Genomic DNA, 16,966 nt, shown 5'->3' with positions numbered 1-16,966 from the left:
AAAGTGGATTTTGTCAGCTCCCTGGTGGGCTGCAACGAGAACGGTGGATTGTACTTTTTATATAATTATGACTTGTTTTTTTAATCTTTTTTTTTTGTCAGTGCTCTTTCTCTTGGAAGACAAGTCTATGCCAGTACATCACTATTAGTTTCAGCATTGCTGGAAGTCCTTTTCTTCTGACTTGTCCTCTCAATCTAGTAATCTTCTGTGTTATTTCACTAAGACGCACCTAACAAATATGCCAAGAAATACTTCACACTATGTTGTTTTAGATGGTGCCTGGGACGAAAGTGTGCCCACTGTTTGTCTTTGTGCTGGGAAGAAGTAATTAAGCCTCTGGCAGGAAACGTGTTGTCAGGAGTACAAATTAAATACATGGATGGCTTGGTGTAGGTGTGTGTGTGTGTGTGTGTGCGCAGAGTGAACGCAAAATTGCAAGAGATTAGGAAAAAAAAAGAGTTAGAAAAGGAACAGAGAAACTGAACTTTTCACTCTGACAAGAGGATCTGCTTCAGTATTTACCCTCTGATGTTGTAGAAAGAGGCTTGACAACCTGTCATCTCCTACCCAACACCTATAATAACCCTGACAGCAGGGTCCGGGAAGCTGTGCAGCCTAGGACACTGCCAGTTTGCTGCTTTGGAGGATATCAGAAAATCTACAGTAAATGACACCCCAGATGTGATGGAAACATCTGCAAAGCCTAAGTAAAATCTTGAAATGACTGTTTGGGTTCCATACTGACCCAATCAATTACATTACTAAGCTTTCAACACATGTCTGTAAAGTATTCCAGTGATGAATAACTGAGAGAGGAACCATGAGGTTACTGAAACCAATTTAAACCAAGTCTGTGACATAAATAAATAAATGAATGAATGAATGAATGAATGAATGAATGCATGAATGAATGAACGAATGAATGAATGTCTTCAGGTTTACCTACTAAAGCAGAGCTGTCAGAACACATTTAAAACTAAAACATTCTTCATTTTAATGGCATTGTCTTTGGGTCATTTCTTAATATAACATGATTTGCATGCTTTAAGCTTCCCCCTCCCCTTCCCTTTTGTCTGACTTGTCAATCACAGACTAAATGCTATTTATGTAGCCAAAGTTTCACTTTGTTGCCAGTTATTTTTGTTGCCACTACTGACTCAAACATGCACCAGCTTCCTTCCAAATACACACACCCCAACACTGTGGCTGATTGCAACAAGCATGGCACAATAACACAATGCACTTGTCAGAACAAAAAAATTACCGATATTACCACAGACTGCAGTGCAGGGACTTCTGTGCAGCTTTCCTCGCCGTTAACCAGGAGCACAAAATGCCCAAGATTGATCTGCAACCTCAAATGCACCCCAGTATTTACAATTCCCACTGACAGACAGAAAGAGTGGTGATTATTAGACAAGCTAACCAAAGTTCACCACCCTGTCTACACATTTTAATTTTATTCTTCCCTCTGTCCCTGTAAAAACTAGAATATGGTGTCTTTTGCTGCCCACAGGTCAGAGTCACAGCTGCTGATAAAACGGGCTTCTGACATTTTGTCTTGCTGGGAGCAACCACATGCTAACATAGACGTTTTTCACTCTATTGTGTGTGTGTCCCTTTGTAACTGTTACCAGTTCATCACAGAGCACTAAGTATTCTTTATCATGGGACAGATTGTGGCTCATTGTTTCTTTGTCATAGAATAGCATAAATTACTCTTGTTGAAAGCTATTCTGCCTCCTCATTGCCTGCCCTGCTACACAATCATACTCGTGTAATTATTGGCAAGAGAGTTAAGAGAAACAGATGATGGTCTGATGTTTGATGACACCGATCAACTCAGGGACTACAAAATACTGTGGCTAATTTTACTCTTGTCAAAAACTCTTTGTCTCTGTTCTGCTGTCACAGTATCTGTGAGTAGTAATATTTAGATCACTGCTGACTGGTGTGTTACACCATTCCATTTTTGTCAGTCACGTTATACTTCCTTTTATTTATTTCATGCTGCTTATATGCTACCAAACACTCAGTTCTTTCCCTGACCTTAATTTACCGTAGTGCTTCAATCAACCCTCACATGAGCTGGAAGACACTGCTTGGTTGATGCAGTATTGACATGTATGTTTTCTCTGTGATTGGTGCAAGTGATTGACGGTCAAATATAAAGTGGCCTCTTTATTTGTTCCTTGAGCCCCTGTAGCACCGTGTTGTCAACGATATTGAACAAAGACAAACACAATTGATATTGATGGAATTATAAGGTCACGATCCGCTCGATGTTTTTTGGGGGGCAGAGAAAACACTATAAATGTGGAAGAAGAATGTTTTAAATGGTTCTTGTGCTCAACATATTTGGTGACTTGGGACAAAGTAATAATTAAGTCAAAAAATTGTATAAAACTCCAAAATAAAACTTATTGTTCAACTGTAGCTGGCGTTTTAAAGAAAGGAATTGAACTCACAACTATTTTATTCAGCACTCAAAATGAGACCGCAGGTACCCGCAAGAGGATGTGATTGGGAGTGTGTTTATGTGCTCTCTTGCCTCAGGCTTGTTAAATTGGCAGATCGATGATGCTTTAAATCAGTGTTCCAGCACCACCGCAAACCCCATGAAACCCATTAGTGAATTAAGGTAGACCACTGTTCCACACTGAGTCCTGTTCTGCCTGCAGGTCCTTTCCACATGACAAATGGGAGGAAAAACTGTGAAATAAAACAAAGGAAAAGGGCAAACAAGAGGGTGAAAACAAAAGCTGTGGCAGAGGAAAGGCTGATAGCAAAAGCTGGGGTTAATGCTGCTAGTAAGGACACACTTGGAGCTCTTCTTCATTTAGTCAATCAGGGATTAGTTCTGTTTCTTACTGCATATCAAGCAGACGTCTTCCCTTGAACCAACCAACACTTTGTATGATTCCTTCCCATGCACAGGAGAGCATCCAGCCAGCCATGAATAACATGCTCTACATGCAAAGTAGTCTGTCTTCGCCAGTAAACTGAAAAGGGAACAGAGTAGGAAGGGATGTGAAGGATATCGGAGAGAGAAGGAGAAAGAGGGGGTGTGGAGCGAGGATGCCAGGGGAGCTGGTCTTTCTCTGATAGCATTGTTTATGTGGCACTGTCTGTGGATCATTGATCCATTCGTCTTCATTACGTCCCCCTGTGAGAACTATTAACCGCTGCCACCCTCAGTTGGGTGCCTGCTATGTTGACATGCACCACACGCTCTTTCTCCCAGTCTACCAATGTCCCTGCCACCTCTTCACTCGGAGGTAGAAGCTGACAATTTTGTACCGCTTGTAGAAAAAACAAGACAGAGGATTTAACATTGACGTTTGATGGATCTGCACAGGCTGGAGTTGTCTTCACAGGGTTGGTTGTAGATGATTGAGGAACAACTACAGACAACATGTGGTATATGTGACACCTTAAACCACAGGTGTGCTGGTTGACTCCTGTTTATTTGCACATGCTTCATCCTGCAAGCTTTGTTTCTGACCTATATAATGTATGTTGCGTAAGAATGAATCAAACATCCACCCACTCATGCTCATGAGAGAAGGTTACGTATTTGCAACAGAATTCAGCATTGTATAGGAATTGTAAGAAATAAATCCCCACAGGTTTGCTAAAATCTGTACAGTTCAGGGATACTTTGCTGTGTAAGCACTCATACCTGCAAATGTCCCCCAAGAGACATCCTGCTCTGAAATCCTCTCTGAACTGCTAGCATTGTCTATATGAAGCATGCTGCTGTCTAACCGCTGAGCCCAGTGAGGCATCATGGGTCATCAGCAGCAGCTTCAACTGCACCCTATGCCTCCAGTCGACTGCCAAGATCACTTTCACCTCCCTGTGTCAACTCGTAGCTTCTCTTCACTTGTGAAATCTGACAAGTTTGACTTGTACTTGTTGCACAGTGTTATTTTTGAGTAAATATGAGATGAGCTGACTTCTAAACTGCTTGATCATTCTCTGTCCCCTGTCTGTCTTTCTCCTCTTTTTATTTTTTCTGTGTTTTTTTTCTCCCATAGATACAACCACGCATCTGGCTGTCATCTTTATCGCTGTCTCATTTGAGCCAGAGGAAAAGGAGACATAGAACATGGTCTGGCGTAGAGGTCGCTGTTGCTATGTGTGAAGGACTGCTGTGGCATCAATGGAGACCGAAGGCTATCGAGACCTCCTGGAGACCAGTGACGGTCAGGGGGTAGGCCTGCTGGATGGAGGGGGAGAGGTGGGTGTGGAGGAGGGCTGGAGCACACCCTACCCTCTGGGATTCCAGGTGTCTTTGACCACTGTGCTCATGCTGGAGCTTGTGTTGGGCTTCAGCAGCAACCTGACCGTACTTGTGCTCTACTGTGCTCAGTCCAACCTGGTGGATTCAGTCAGCAACCTGGTAACAGTCAACCTCCATGTGCTTGACATCCTGGTCTGTGTGCTGTGTCTGCCACTGACTGTGGCTGTGATCCTGCTACCATCTAATGAAAGTGGAGTGGGCAGTCTGGCGACACTCTGCTGCTTTCATGAGGCCTGTGTCACATTCACCAGTGTGGCCACAGCAGTAAATGTGTTAGTAATCAGTTTGGACCGATACGACATCTCAGTGCGGCCAGCCAGTCGCCTGCTGACCCCCAGGCGTGCTGCACTGCTCCTGGCAGCGGTGTGGGCTGTGTCTCTAGCTGTTTTCTTCCTGCCCTTCCTCGAGGGGGACTTCTTCTCTTCGAGGGCTGAGGATAGTGAGGATGAGGAGCCAGAAAGGCAGAACAATGACTCTGAGCACACCACTGGAGTGACCCCTGTTTTTTCCACCCTCTCACCATCCTTATTACCCTCCACTCACCCCTCTTCCCCTTCACACCACATGCCTCCAGGATGGCAAAACAGGACACTGCTGTGTGTTGGAGGGCAGGGGTATTACACGGGCCTGGCTATGTATTACCACTTGTTACTCCAAGTGCCCTGCTTCTTCATTGCTGTGGCAGTCATGTTGTTCACCTACTCCAGGATCCTACAGGCCCTCAACATCCGAATTGGCTCTCACATGATGAGGAGTACACGTGCAAAGGACTCCACCTGCAGAATACGCTGCTTGAGGCAAAGGAAGAAGGACCTGAGTCTGCCCACAGAGGTAGTGTCCTCCAACCAGAATCAGAACCTCAACCATCCTCCCCTCATCCCCTCCCCCACCCCTACACCAACATCACCCCCACCGCTCTCATCAATGCCCCAAGGGATGTCTGACAGTGGCGCAACAGTCACCACTGTCAGTACTGCTGCCACCACTCCCATTGCCACCACACCAGCTACCCCTGCTTCTCCAACTCCACCCACGGCCTCAGCTCAGACCCACGCCAACACACCTCTGCCTGCCTCCTCCATGGGTGTCCAGGCCTCGGTTTCAGCCATCATCGCCTTGAGGCGAGCAGTGCGCAGGCACAGGGACCGTCGGGAACGTCAGCGCCGCGTACTAAAAATGTCCCTAATCATCATATCCACGTTCCTGGGCTGCTGGGCCCCTCTGTCTGCCGTCAATGTTCTGATCCTGTGTATGGGTCCCAGTGACGGCTTGGTCCGGCTCCGTCTGTGCTTCTTGGCGATGGCTTATGGAACCACTATCTTTCATCCTCTGCTCTACGCTTTCACCAGACAAAAACTGCGCCGTGCCCTCAAAACACGTGTTAAGAAAAGGGTTGTGTCGCTTCTGCAGGTCGACCCATCCCCCAGTGGGGGGACAGTTATTCATAACTCTTGGGTGGAGGGAGGAGGTCAGAGAAAGAGTCGCAAGCCAAGGGTGGAGGCCAGTGATGGCACTGATCGATGCCTCACAGAGGCAGTAAGGGAATGAGGCTGGTCTTCAGAGTGTGCTTGCATGTCTGAGTGTGCGTGTGAAGAATTGTATGTATCTTACCAAGCTGATGGAGATGGATTGTGGGTATATTCGTGCATGAGTGTGAGGAAAAATGAGAACCAGTTAGTTTACAAAGGTCAGGACAAATCCCATGGCCTCTGGTTCCACACAGACGTGGAGACAGGTGAGCCTTGAGCTCTAATTAGAGCCTACTTTCCACTCTCCTTACATAGGCTGTTATTAGACCACTTCCTGACTGACAAGGTGGCCAATGTGTCTCCATGGCAACACTAGCCAAGCATTATGACAACACCGTAGCCATGACTAGTGAAAATACTAGTGTACACCCCATGTGTATGGTAAGGGATAAATAACTGCAAATGCATACAGTACAATATTGCTCCTGTGTGCACTTTCAATTTGCATGTGCATGTAAATATGCACAGATAGACACATACAGACACACACATACACTAAATGCACACTGATTTATATTTAGTCATTATCTGTGAAAGCACACCAATATCTACCTGCACAGATAATCTCAGTGAGAAAATTATTAATGGAAGTCTATATTTCTCTTTCTTTCCTTTTTTTTCATGCCTTAATTGAGTTATTAGTATATTCTCATGGTGCTGAATGTCCTGCTGTATGTTTACAACAATGTATCAACATAGAGTGTTTGCACATACTTTATATGGTATATGGCAAATAAATAGCGGATAAATGCAAGCATTCAGATTCAAAGTTTACAGGCTCACATGAAATTACCAGGAAATTGCAAAAAAACAAAAAACAAAAACGGATTCAGATTTAATTTCCAACAAGCACCATATTGTAGAAGAATGTGTGCTAGTTAAAGGCATGACTTTTCTTTTTTCAACGAACTTTATTAGTCATGATGATGGAGGATATTGGTGTGATTGTGTTTGGATGTTTGCATGTGTGACTGTGTGTGTGTGTGCGCGTGTGTGCGTGTGTGTGTGTGTGTGTGTAAATGAACAAATGTGTGTGTGTCCATGTTTATGTGCAATAAATCGTGAGCAAAGCAATGAGCCCCAGGATGTGAACAAAGAGAATGTGAACACAGGATTGTCTGGGAGGACTTAATCTTCTGATTAACAACAGGAGGCTGCTGGATGTAACAAGAAAGCAAATCATATGGAGCAGTTGTAACTATGTGTATATGACAGGCCACTGTAATACCACTGAAATTGTATCACTTCAGTTTTAAAGTGGGAATTAAAGGGCAATATTTTGTGAAAACTTCATTATAACCTTCTCTGAAGTCACTGCAGGTTAACTAACATCTTAAATTAGACATCCCAACATGGAAAAATGACCCCTTACGTGGGACATCTCCTTGTTTTAGCTTTCTGTTTCTCTGGATGCCAGAGTCACTACTTTTGGACGGCATGCTGAATGACTACAGAGACAAACAGCCTCTGGACTGAGTCCTGGACATGTTACACTATACCTTGTGTCTCTCTTTCTCCTCAGGGCTTCATGTCTCATTTCCAAACTTGCTGGACAAAAACAATAAACCAGCCCTCAATCAGCTGTTGTATTATGGGTGTTACAGTAGGTAAAGATTTATGTCACCAAATAGATAGAGTACACTTTTAACTTTATATGGACTTGAGACTTGGAGGGCTCCTTGGGCTTTGGGCTGTCTCCTCTTTCATCCTCACCACTTTTACACTATTTGTGAGCCAGACAGAAGACAATAATTCTTGTGTATTCATGTACATTTTTCAGGGATGTAAATACTAAAGTGTATAATTTGGGTTTTAGTCAAAAAGCCTTTTCTTTGGCCACAATCATCTGCCGGACAGAAAATCAGCCATTGTGAGAAACTCTTAGCGAGTTGGAAAGTTACTGTAAAGAGAAGATACATGTACGTGAACTTGTGTTAATACTGTATGTGTGTACACTGTACTGTACATTTATGAACACGTGTATAGAGAAATATTAGTATTGTATAAGATTTATAATATGTGTTATTGTATAGAACAGAACAGAATCTGTATTAAAACGGTGATATAAGAATTGGTTTATCTCAGTTCACTGTGTCAGTTAATGTGTTGGTACTGTCAGTTTGCAAATGCTGAACTTTTCTCATCAGAATATTTCATTTCACAGATAAAGCCATTATATAGTGTCATGTATTTTGTCAATCTTGAAGACTTTTACAACATAGAGCAATTGCAGACTTAAAGAGACAGTTTGATTTCTTGGAAGAGGGGTTGTGTGAGGTTCTCCAATCAATAGTATTTTACCTACAGTAGATGTCCCCAGTTTGGAAAAGCAGACAGAAAAGAGTTGCACAGAAGCTAAGCAATGAACCATTCTGTACAGGGTCAGCAACAAAACATATTTTGTAGCAGTCTACTGCAGGTAGCACATAGATTATGGGTGAGTACCTCATATAACCCCACTTCAAAGAAACGGAACTATCCCTGAAATAATCCATATTATTCACAGACTCATTACAGAGACTGGAAGGTCAGTTCATATTTTGTATGTCGTCAACTCTCTGAAATCATTAGACTATTTAACAATTGACATGGATATGATGTGTAAATGAAAGCATGAATGATGACACTTGTGTGGCTCTTATGATGAGTAAGAGCCTTTTTTTTAAATGACAGCTGAAAAGTGTGCTTGGGCTCCATCATAATTGAAGCTCTTTGTCTGCAGTTTTACCAGAGAGCTGCTTGGATTCATCAACCTGGGAATTCCGCTGTCCCTTATCCTCTGGACATTACTGTCCAAATCTATCTCTTTTTTTCAGCTGTCCCTCCCTTGCTACTTCTCCTGATTCCACTCCCTGTTTCTCTGATCCCTAAATTTAGAAACTCCGTCCCAGATACTTGCAGTATTTAGTGCTGACTGTAGTGAACCCTCACTGCCTCACTGTGATGTGACAACTGTGCTAATCACCAGTACTAATGAAGATGAAACGTATTAGTAAGGTAAGCATCTGTCGAGGCAGCTCAATCTCTTGATGTTGACGCTTCATTTTTTTTTTTATTTACCAGAACAAATCTGTCTGCACATGTGGTGCGTGTCTGCATGTTTGTTGCCTTACTGTTTTTTTTTGTGTGTGTGCAGTGAATCAAAACTGTGGATTCCTCCATCCTGCTTGATAATCTCATCAGTCCCCTCCTCTTTCACACTTCCATTTTCTCCCTTGGTTCTCCTTCTCTTTATTCCGCCGGTCTGCATCTCTCTCATCTCTTATCCACACTCAGGCCTTCCAGAACAAAAGCGAGGAACAGCTGCAGTGTCTGTGAAGGAAGGAAAGTCACCTTGGGGGATGACAGTAGAACAAAAACGTGAGAGAGAGATGTAGAGAGAGAGAGAGAATGAAAGGCAGTATGGAGGGGAGATTAGGGGGGAAAGAGAGAAGAGACGGGAGGCACAGAAACTGGCATCGGGACATCATATGACTAATAAAGGGACAGCACTGCATCACTGCAGAGCCCCATTAGAAAAAAAACAGAAAGACAAACACTAAGTGCAGAATGATAAGATTAGCAGGCTTTATCATTTTATTCCGTTTTTAGCCAAGTAGAGTCTTAGAATATTGCGCCGGCCTATAGTTTTATGACAGCGTCTTCACATTTGGGTTTCATCCAAAAACATACAAGTCTTATTTAGTTGTCAGAATAGCCAACAACTAAGTATGATTTATGGCAAAACATTAAGCCAGTAGCAACTATGACAAATTTGGCCACTGTCTGAGCTTGGTAATGGATGGTAGTAAAGCCACAAAAACACTGACAGGGTTTTGAAAGGAGTAACTGCTGACCCGTTTCGTTTTTTTTGTTTTTTTTTTAACAGAGATCTTCATATGTAACTGATAGTGGATGTTATCTGATGCTCAAAACATTTACAGAGTACTTATGCATGGCATAGACCTCAGAATGGCTGGAACTGAAAGCTGATTGTGAAACAAATAACAGAAAAGTAAGGCAGTATACTAAACATGCATGTCAGTTATGTGTAGTACTGCATGCCACCCTGCACTAGAGGCAATGACACATACCAGGATGCACGTCTTCCAGATCTGTTAACGTATGCCACACAAAAGAAAGTGATACATCAAAAAATGTGTTAAAATAATTCACTTTTTCAAAAAAAAAAAAATCAATGGTACGCCATAGAAAATGCTTTGATTTCACATATATTAAATGTTATTGCAGCTGAACAAATTATCTAAAGTACTTCTAAGTACTTTGAGACTTACGTAAGTAGGGGCTTGGATTGATATTATGTCTTGATTATGGTGAGATGACCAGCAGAATGACCAGTAAAGGTCCATTACGACGTTATATTTCCATATTAAACAGGCCCTGTGGGACTTCATTATAAATCCATTGTTAATTTTACAGAAGATCGCTGGTTCGCGTCCCGGTTAGGACGCCTGGGATCTCTCTGTGTGGGGTTTGCATGTTTTCCCCTGTGCACCGTGGGTTCTCTCCGGGTTCTCCGGCTTCCTCCCTCGGTACAAAAACACGCTGAGGTTAATTGGTGATTCTAAATTTTCAGTGGTGTGCTTGTTTGTCTTCATGTGTAGGACAAACGTCCGCAGTGAACAACTCGAGCAGAGTTTTATGGTCTCCAATGGCGCCATCTTGTGTACACCTGTTAGAAAAGCACCAGCTCGACACAGCTAAATGGTAGCATTAGCTCATTTTTTTTTCAGTTTTTTTCGTTAGCTGTACTGTACTGAAATCAATAGTGAAGTCACTTTTTCTTTTGTGTCCTGTCGTTGTGGCTAAGAAACTTCTGGCGGCTTCCTCGACCTGTTGAAGACGACGTGTCATGTTAGCATAGCTGTTGAGCTAGCAAAGTTGTACGGAAAGCTTCATCGGCGTTCACTGTTGTCAGCAGAGATCACGAATGCCACAACTATCGTCATATTTAAGTTCTTAAGTTCTACGTTATATGTATGTATATCTCTACTTTGACCCCTTTGGAGACCCAGACGCGCCGAAATAGCTCAGTTGGGAGAGCGTTAGACTGAAGATCTAAAGGTCCCTGGTTCGATCCCGGGTTTCGGCAGCGAATGGGGGTTCTTTTGTTTACCTCGGGACATCCAAAGAGCATGCTAGGACACAACCAGCCTTTTCAACCTACACATTGACGTCAAAGTACAATTATGTTACTGCAAAGACTTGCAACAAGTTTTATGTATTTATTAACGATAACAAAGTGTAACACGGCAGCAGGTACGTTGAACAACAAGTGCTTTACGAGAAGCACAACCCGAGCTAAGGTATGTGTTAGCAGTGACATGTCAAACTATCGTTCATCAAAAAGATAAATGCTTAGAAGAAATGTAATTATCAGCGACGTAAATAATTTACATGAGGACTTGGACAGTATAATTCTACATATAACACTAACCAGAAATGGTTAAATACATCATATTCACTCGTGTGATAAACACTGCCTTAAAAACTTGTCATATTGTAGAGAAGTGCCTGATTGGGGCTCACATCTATTTATATTTTGAAGTCTTGGTTGTTGTTATGGTGTAAACATAACTACTGAAAGATTTTGTGGGCCCCACATAAAACTATTTATAGGTAGTACAGAGCAGTTCATTGCACTTAAAAAAAAATGGTGGAATAAAAAAGTGCAAAACGTGTGCTTCCTCTAAAGTACATTCAGACTTTATTCCTGAGTCAAATATATGAGTTTATGCAGGATTCCGTGTTTCATGAACAACTGTTGCCTTGATGATAAAACGAATCCATGTCAAGCAAGGTGCAGAAAAAAAGAAAACAGAAAACTGTTATGGTAAATTGTCACCAGGGGGCGATCTTGTACATGAAATCACAGGCTCAACAGAAGACCGTGTAAAATATTCATAACAAACTTAGTTCGTCTCAGGGCAGATAACTGGGTTAGTTTAGCAAGTTCACGCAGATAATTAGTTGTAAAAACAAAACAAACAACAACAACAAAGAAATGTATGCTTTGTTTAGAGTGGGGTGGGTGGGTATGTTTAAGTTAAAATTTTGTCTCATATGGTATTTCATGATGTGCATGTGTCGAAAAGAAAAAAAGGAACCCAGAACATATTGTTTTGTTTTGTTGTTTTTTTGTTTGTTTTTTTAAACACAGGGTAATAAATGCTTTAAGGTAAAGTTTCAGGTTTAGATTCTGGCTCCTTTGTTCATGTAGTGTCAGCTTAAAAGGCCTTACACTGCCTGTTGCTTGCTTGTTATATTATCAGATCCAAATGTGAGAGGTGGACTGTAGCATCTGTTATTTCATACATGCAACTTACTGTCTCATAGGCAAGCTAGTTTATTTGTATAGCACCTTGTATCGGCAGTGCAATTGAGATTGCTTTACATAATGCATAAAAAGACCTTAAGACATGATATGGAAATAAAGATAAACCCAGACATGCCTGCTTGTTCAATCTAAGAAAGAGGTGTAAAAGCTAAAAGACAGCTAAAAAACACTTTCCAAGAGCTTGATGGTGCAGTTTTGGCTGCCAAACCATACAGTATGGTCCAAAAGCAGTTTGGACAAAGATAGAAAGGGGTGACGTGGTGTCAGAGAGCTGGACTGCAGGTGTGTGTAGCTTTAAGTAAAATAAAAAAAAAAACAGCATTAAACATTCCTAGTTGGTTTTCAAAAAGAATGCAATTTCTGAGCAGGGACTCCCTGCACTGTCCGATGGCCAGCAGACAGTTCATTTATTCCTGATGAGGTACAGGAACAGTGCTGGGAATTTAGCATCTGAATAATACTTTCATACTAACTCCGAGGTTCCTTGTTCACCATAGGGAGACAAGCTCATTGAGTGAATCAGAGGTGTCTTCAGAGATCTCCAATAAAAAATACAGACTAGTGAATTTAAAACAGCTGGATCATTTCCTGCAATTTCCCCAGGAGATGTAAATAAATATACGTGAAGTACAGTTTAACTGGAACAACTAGTTTGGCCAGTCAGTGTGGTTCACCTGCACATATGAGTTGCAATATCTCATACAGTCTGTGTGGACATTTTTTTCCGCCTCTAAAGACTTTAAATGGTCGTACTGTCTTTAAATGGCCTTCAAACTGGACATCTCTTCGACTCTGTAATTACTTGTCCACATCAAAACAACGCCTTACATAGTTGTCCCTACATTTTGGTGATGGCATACTCTCCCTTCAGCAGTCTTAAGCAAAGCTAAGGACTCACATGACTGCAACGTGATCAGTGATGCACGTATGACATCACTCAGCAAAGGTTAAATAATGGGAATTCACCACTACTCACTGCTACTGAGGAGGCATCTCGGATAAGTTCCAACATGTTTTTGACTCTTGCAACACAAGTCTACAAGTCTTTTGTTTATTGTTTGGACAGTTTGGGATTCTTGTGTCGATTTAGTCACGTGTCTGAAGGTACGTCAGTGTAAGCGTATACACAGCGCAAGTGGAGACGAAAGCATTCCCACATGGATCAACAACAGCCAAGACCAAGCTGTATTGTAACATGTGCTTAATGTACATTCATGTGACACACTCCTCCTACATCCAGCACCAATCTCTGTTGGCCATCGATCTTAGTCGTTATTACATTAAAGACATGTTGATTTTACTGTAAACTTTTTGTGATGGGTTTTGTACCTTCAAAGAATCCAAGTTTAAAGACATTTCATGGCATCAATAACCTACAAAACTGTATGTAATGTGTCTTTTTTTATACAGTGATATTTATGTAGTGACAAATCACTGACCATTTTTAATTTAATGTCTATTTTTCCCAACAAAACTTTAATAACTAGCTTGAAATTAGTTTCTCTGCTTGCTTTCTGCCTTCCCCCACATTTGTCAATGTGTGTTGATCTTTGTGTACAGCAAAAGGGATCCATCCACATCTAATCACATTCAGTTCTCCCTCAGTGTTTACATATTTCCCAAACCCAGATTCTTTACCTGTGACAGTTCAACAGTGGCAACACCACTCATTAGTTTATTTATACACACCTTTCCCAGAGGAGACCGAACCCAGCACACTCTGAATGTGACACGTGATATGGTTGTTTTATGTGTGTGTCGGTGTGTTTGTGAGGCAGACGCGAGGAGAGAGTGTGTTTCAACATGTGTGTGATTTGCAGAAAATGGTTTCTTCCATGTTTAACAAACATTAAAAAAAAAACAAAAAAAACAATCCTAACACTGAAATTAAAGTGTGATTTTGTCTCAATGTGTTGTGAAAACGTTGTGTTACTCTATTTTATGCAGACTGAATGTTAACTTACATGTTTAGTGTTAACGCTTTCCTGACATGCAGACTGAAGAAGCAGCATCACAGGAAAGCCACAGAATCATTTGAAGGTCTATTTAAAACTTTTCAGTATTTATATGTAAGCAAATGCAATCATGCAATAGGGGAGTAGTTGCGAAAACCTGGCAATCATCACAAACCATTATGTTTCCTAACAACGCACTAAAACATGAAAAGAATACAGGTTTTGTGGTAACCCATAATTATGTAATTATTGCATTGACAAGGGAGGCTGTGGTCACGGTGGCGTGACCTCGGAAATGTGTCACCTGGATTTAGCCTTCCAGTTATCTTACAAATCCTTTTTTTAAGTTTAATAACACAGCAGTAGGACTGATGATGCACATACTGTACAGCTCACCTTTTGCACTCTTTGTGGTCGGGTAAAGATTTTGCATAGACTTAGTGTAGTTTTCTTTGTTATTGTGTGTGTGCATATGTGTCAGCTCAGTAAGCATCCGCCCACTGCTTAAAGTGTTAAGAGAGTAGAAAGTGAGTTAGCATGAATGATATGTGACTTCGGTCTTTCTCAAAACACAAATTGTCACATGTCATGACAAGTAAAGCAAAGGTGTGACTAACAACATTGATGATGACTCAATTTCATTAAATTGGGTCAGGAAGCAGTGCCAAAGAGTCCCGCATGCCAAAAACCAAGGCCCTTTTTACTGAAGGTCGATAGGACTACCGTAACCTGGGAGAATCTAGGTGATGCATGGAATATTTTGTAACATCATTTGGAAAATTCAGTTTGAAAATGTCTGCCCTCTGAGGCAAGCTGAGTGCAGGCATTGTTATTAGTTATTAATTGCACCTGCACCTTTTCCTTCCTTTACAAAAAGTCTGACTGTTTGTCCAGTCGTGTGATTAAGACATGGGAATATTCCACTCAGCAGTTGTGTTGAATGTGTATGTCAGCGCTGACAGAGGACAGGATGAGTGTCTTGTTCTGCTGTGCAGATACTCAGAATAGGCCCACTTCCTGTATTTACACAGCCCACTCCCAAGTGAACTTCCTCTTTTCAGATCTCAGATTGTCCTTCTCAAACTGTCAGTGCACTTGGTCTAAAGAACAAGAAGACACAGATCCCATTGAAGTTGAGTAAGAAACAAGATGACTGGTGCCCCAGAGTAACACACAGTGAAGTGAAGTGAGAGAAAGTGACAGACTGACACACAAAAAGATGCAGACACAGATATTGTTGCTTTCAAATGCCCTAGTATTGAGTCCAGACTGTGGTCTTTCTGTTAGTTACAGACCTGGAGACAAATACACAGAGGATGGTCTGATTCCTCGTCCCTACCTGTTCCAATCCCACCAGTCAGCCTCTGTGTCATTATACCTCAAATGCAAAAACACCATTATTGTAACAGAAAGTAAAACTAAAGGGCTTGCTGACCAGGTAGAGTCTCTGATATGTCTAAATTTGGCAGAACAATTCAGGCACTGTCTGTTTTTGAGGGTGTTTTTTTCCTCTTTTTCTGCAAATTACCATTTCCTAAACCCAACTATTTTGACAGTCTTTCAGATCAGTACAAAGTGCATTTGATATTAGAGGCAATCCTATTATTCAAAGAATTCCCATTAAACAGGGATGTATCAAGGGGATTATGGACTATTTCAGCACAATTTAGCACATTAAGTTGATTCTTCCCTCCATCCTTGAAAATTGGTTGATCAGAAAGACTTGTCTGCATTGCCATTTGATCCAAAGATGAAAGTTGGCACTTTTTTTTCTATTCTCTGACATGAAAACTTTTATCCAAACTGTGCTTTACCTGTTTTTATACCTTAGGAATAACATACTAAGTTCAAGTCATTCTGGCCATTACAAGGTTCAAGGGTAGTTCAGAAAGTTCTTGACCTCACCAGAAAATGTCACAGCAGAAAGATTGCTTTTGCATTATTTTTCAACATACTCTCCTTTAACTTCTATGCACTTGTTTCATCGATGTTCAAGCATCACTACCGGCACGGAAGAAGGTCAGATCTTGAGCCTCCAGATTCTCCTCAGCAGCTTGAATGGCTTCATCATTACTTTATGAAGATCAGTTTGGGAAACAGATTGAAGTCAGATAGTGCAGGTCGGGCTCATGGGGCAACAGCTCAAAGCCACATTTGGCTGCTTCTACTGCCTGTACTGTGTGGACGGACACATTGTCCAGGAGCAACATCACACTAGCTCAAAGCTTTCCTTTTTTTTTCAAATTTTTTTTTTCTTTTTTTTTGATTGCTTCAAGCATTTGAGTTTTTGTGGACAGTTCTGCAGAAGAATTTAAAGTGTACAGTTATGCCCCAAATTAAGCCTTACACCCCTTGTTTCTGGGTGAGGCCAAGAACTTTTCGAAACGAGTTTGACCCTCAGTCTGAAATCCTTACCTCAGGAATTTAGTTACTGTCATAAACCATGTTTCTTGATTTGACTCTGGAACATCCTGTTCCACATCTTAGCGTGCGGCAAGGTCAGGGTTGCTTAACCCATACAATGTGACGCAAACCTCTAACATAATGGTGAAAAAGTCAGTTTTTGTTCAAAGTAACAGCAGTTCAGATGATATAATCCAGTCTTTAGGGGATAATATGTCATTTTACAGTGGGTAATAGTTATTTTTTCTCATGTGCTAGATAAGAAGGCAGGAGACGGCATGGCAGACATGATCCTAACCATTCTTTTCTGTTATATTCTACTTGTTCCACACTGACACAAGATGTCTGTATCTAGATTTCTGTTTCCAATTACATGTTTTATATCGGAGCAAACCATCTCAATCAGAGTTCCCTTTCATTTTGCTTTCTCTTTCAA

General features: G+C 41.5%; 1 protein-coding gene and 1 non-coding gene across 2 annotated transcripts; both read left to right on the top strand.

Moving 5' to 3' along the window:
* Positions 1 to 4,165: 4,165 nt before the first annotated feature.
* On the top strand, positions 4,166 to 5,854 carry LOC103358729 (probable G-protein coupled receptor 22). Its single transcript, XM_008283808.1, has one exon. The coding sequence runs from the start codon at positions 4,166 to 4,168 to the stop codon at positions 5,852 to 5,854; it is 1,689 nt and encodes a 562-aa protein (XP_008282030.1).
* A 5,000-nt stretch (positions 5,855 to 10,854) lies between these two features.
* On the top strand, positions 10,855 to 10,927 carry trnaf-gaa (transfer RNA phenylalanine (anticodon GAA)). The gene has a single exon. It is a non-coding gene; the product is annotated as a tRNA-Phe (tRNA).
* The last annotated feature ends 6,039 nt before the right edge of the window (positions 10,928 to 16,966 follow it).

Source organism: Stegastes partitus, unplaced genomic scaffold (genome assembly GCF_000690725.1).
Source record: "Stegastes partitus isolate 25-593 unplaced genomic scaffold, Stegastes_partitus-1.0.2 Scaffold328, whole genome shotgun sequence".
NCBI classification, from domain to species: domain Eukaryota; kingdom Metazoa; phylum Chordata; class Actinopteri; family Pomacentridae; genus Stegastes; species Stegastes partitus.
Note: the sequence above shows the minus strand (reverse complement) of the source record. Positions and strands in the feature narration are given on the sequence as shown.

Bases quoted from the DNA above. Each gene is read 5' to 3' on its own strand.
- LOC103358729 (XM_008283808.1), top strand. From the start codon at position 4,166: ATGGAGACCGAAGGCTATCGAGACCTCCTGGAGACCAGTGACGGTCAG.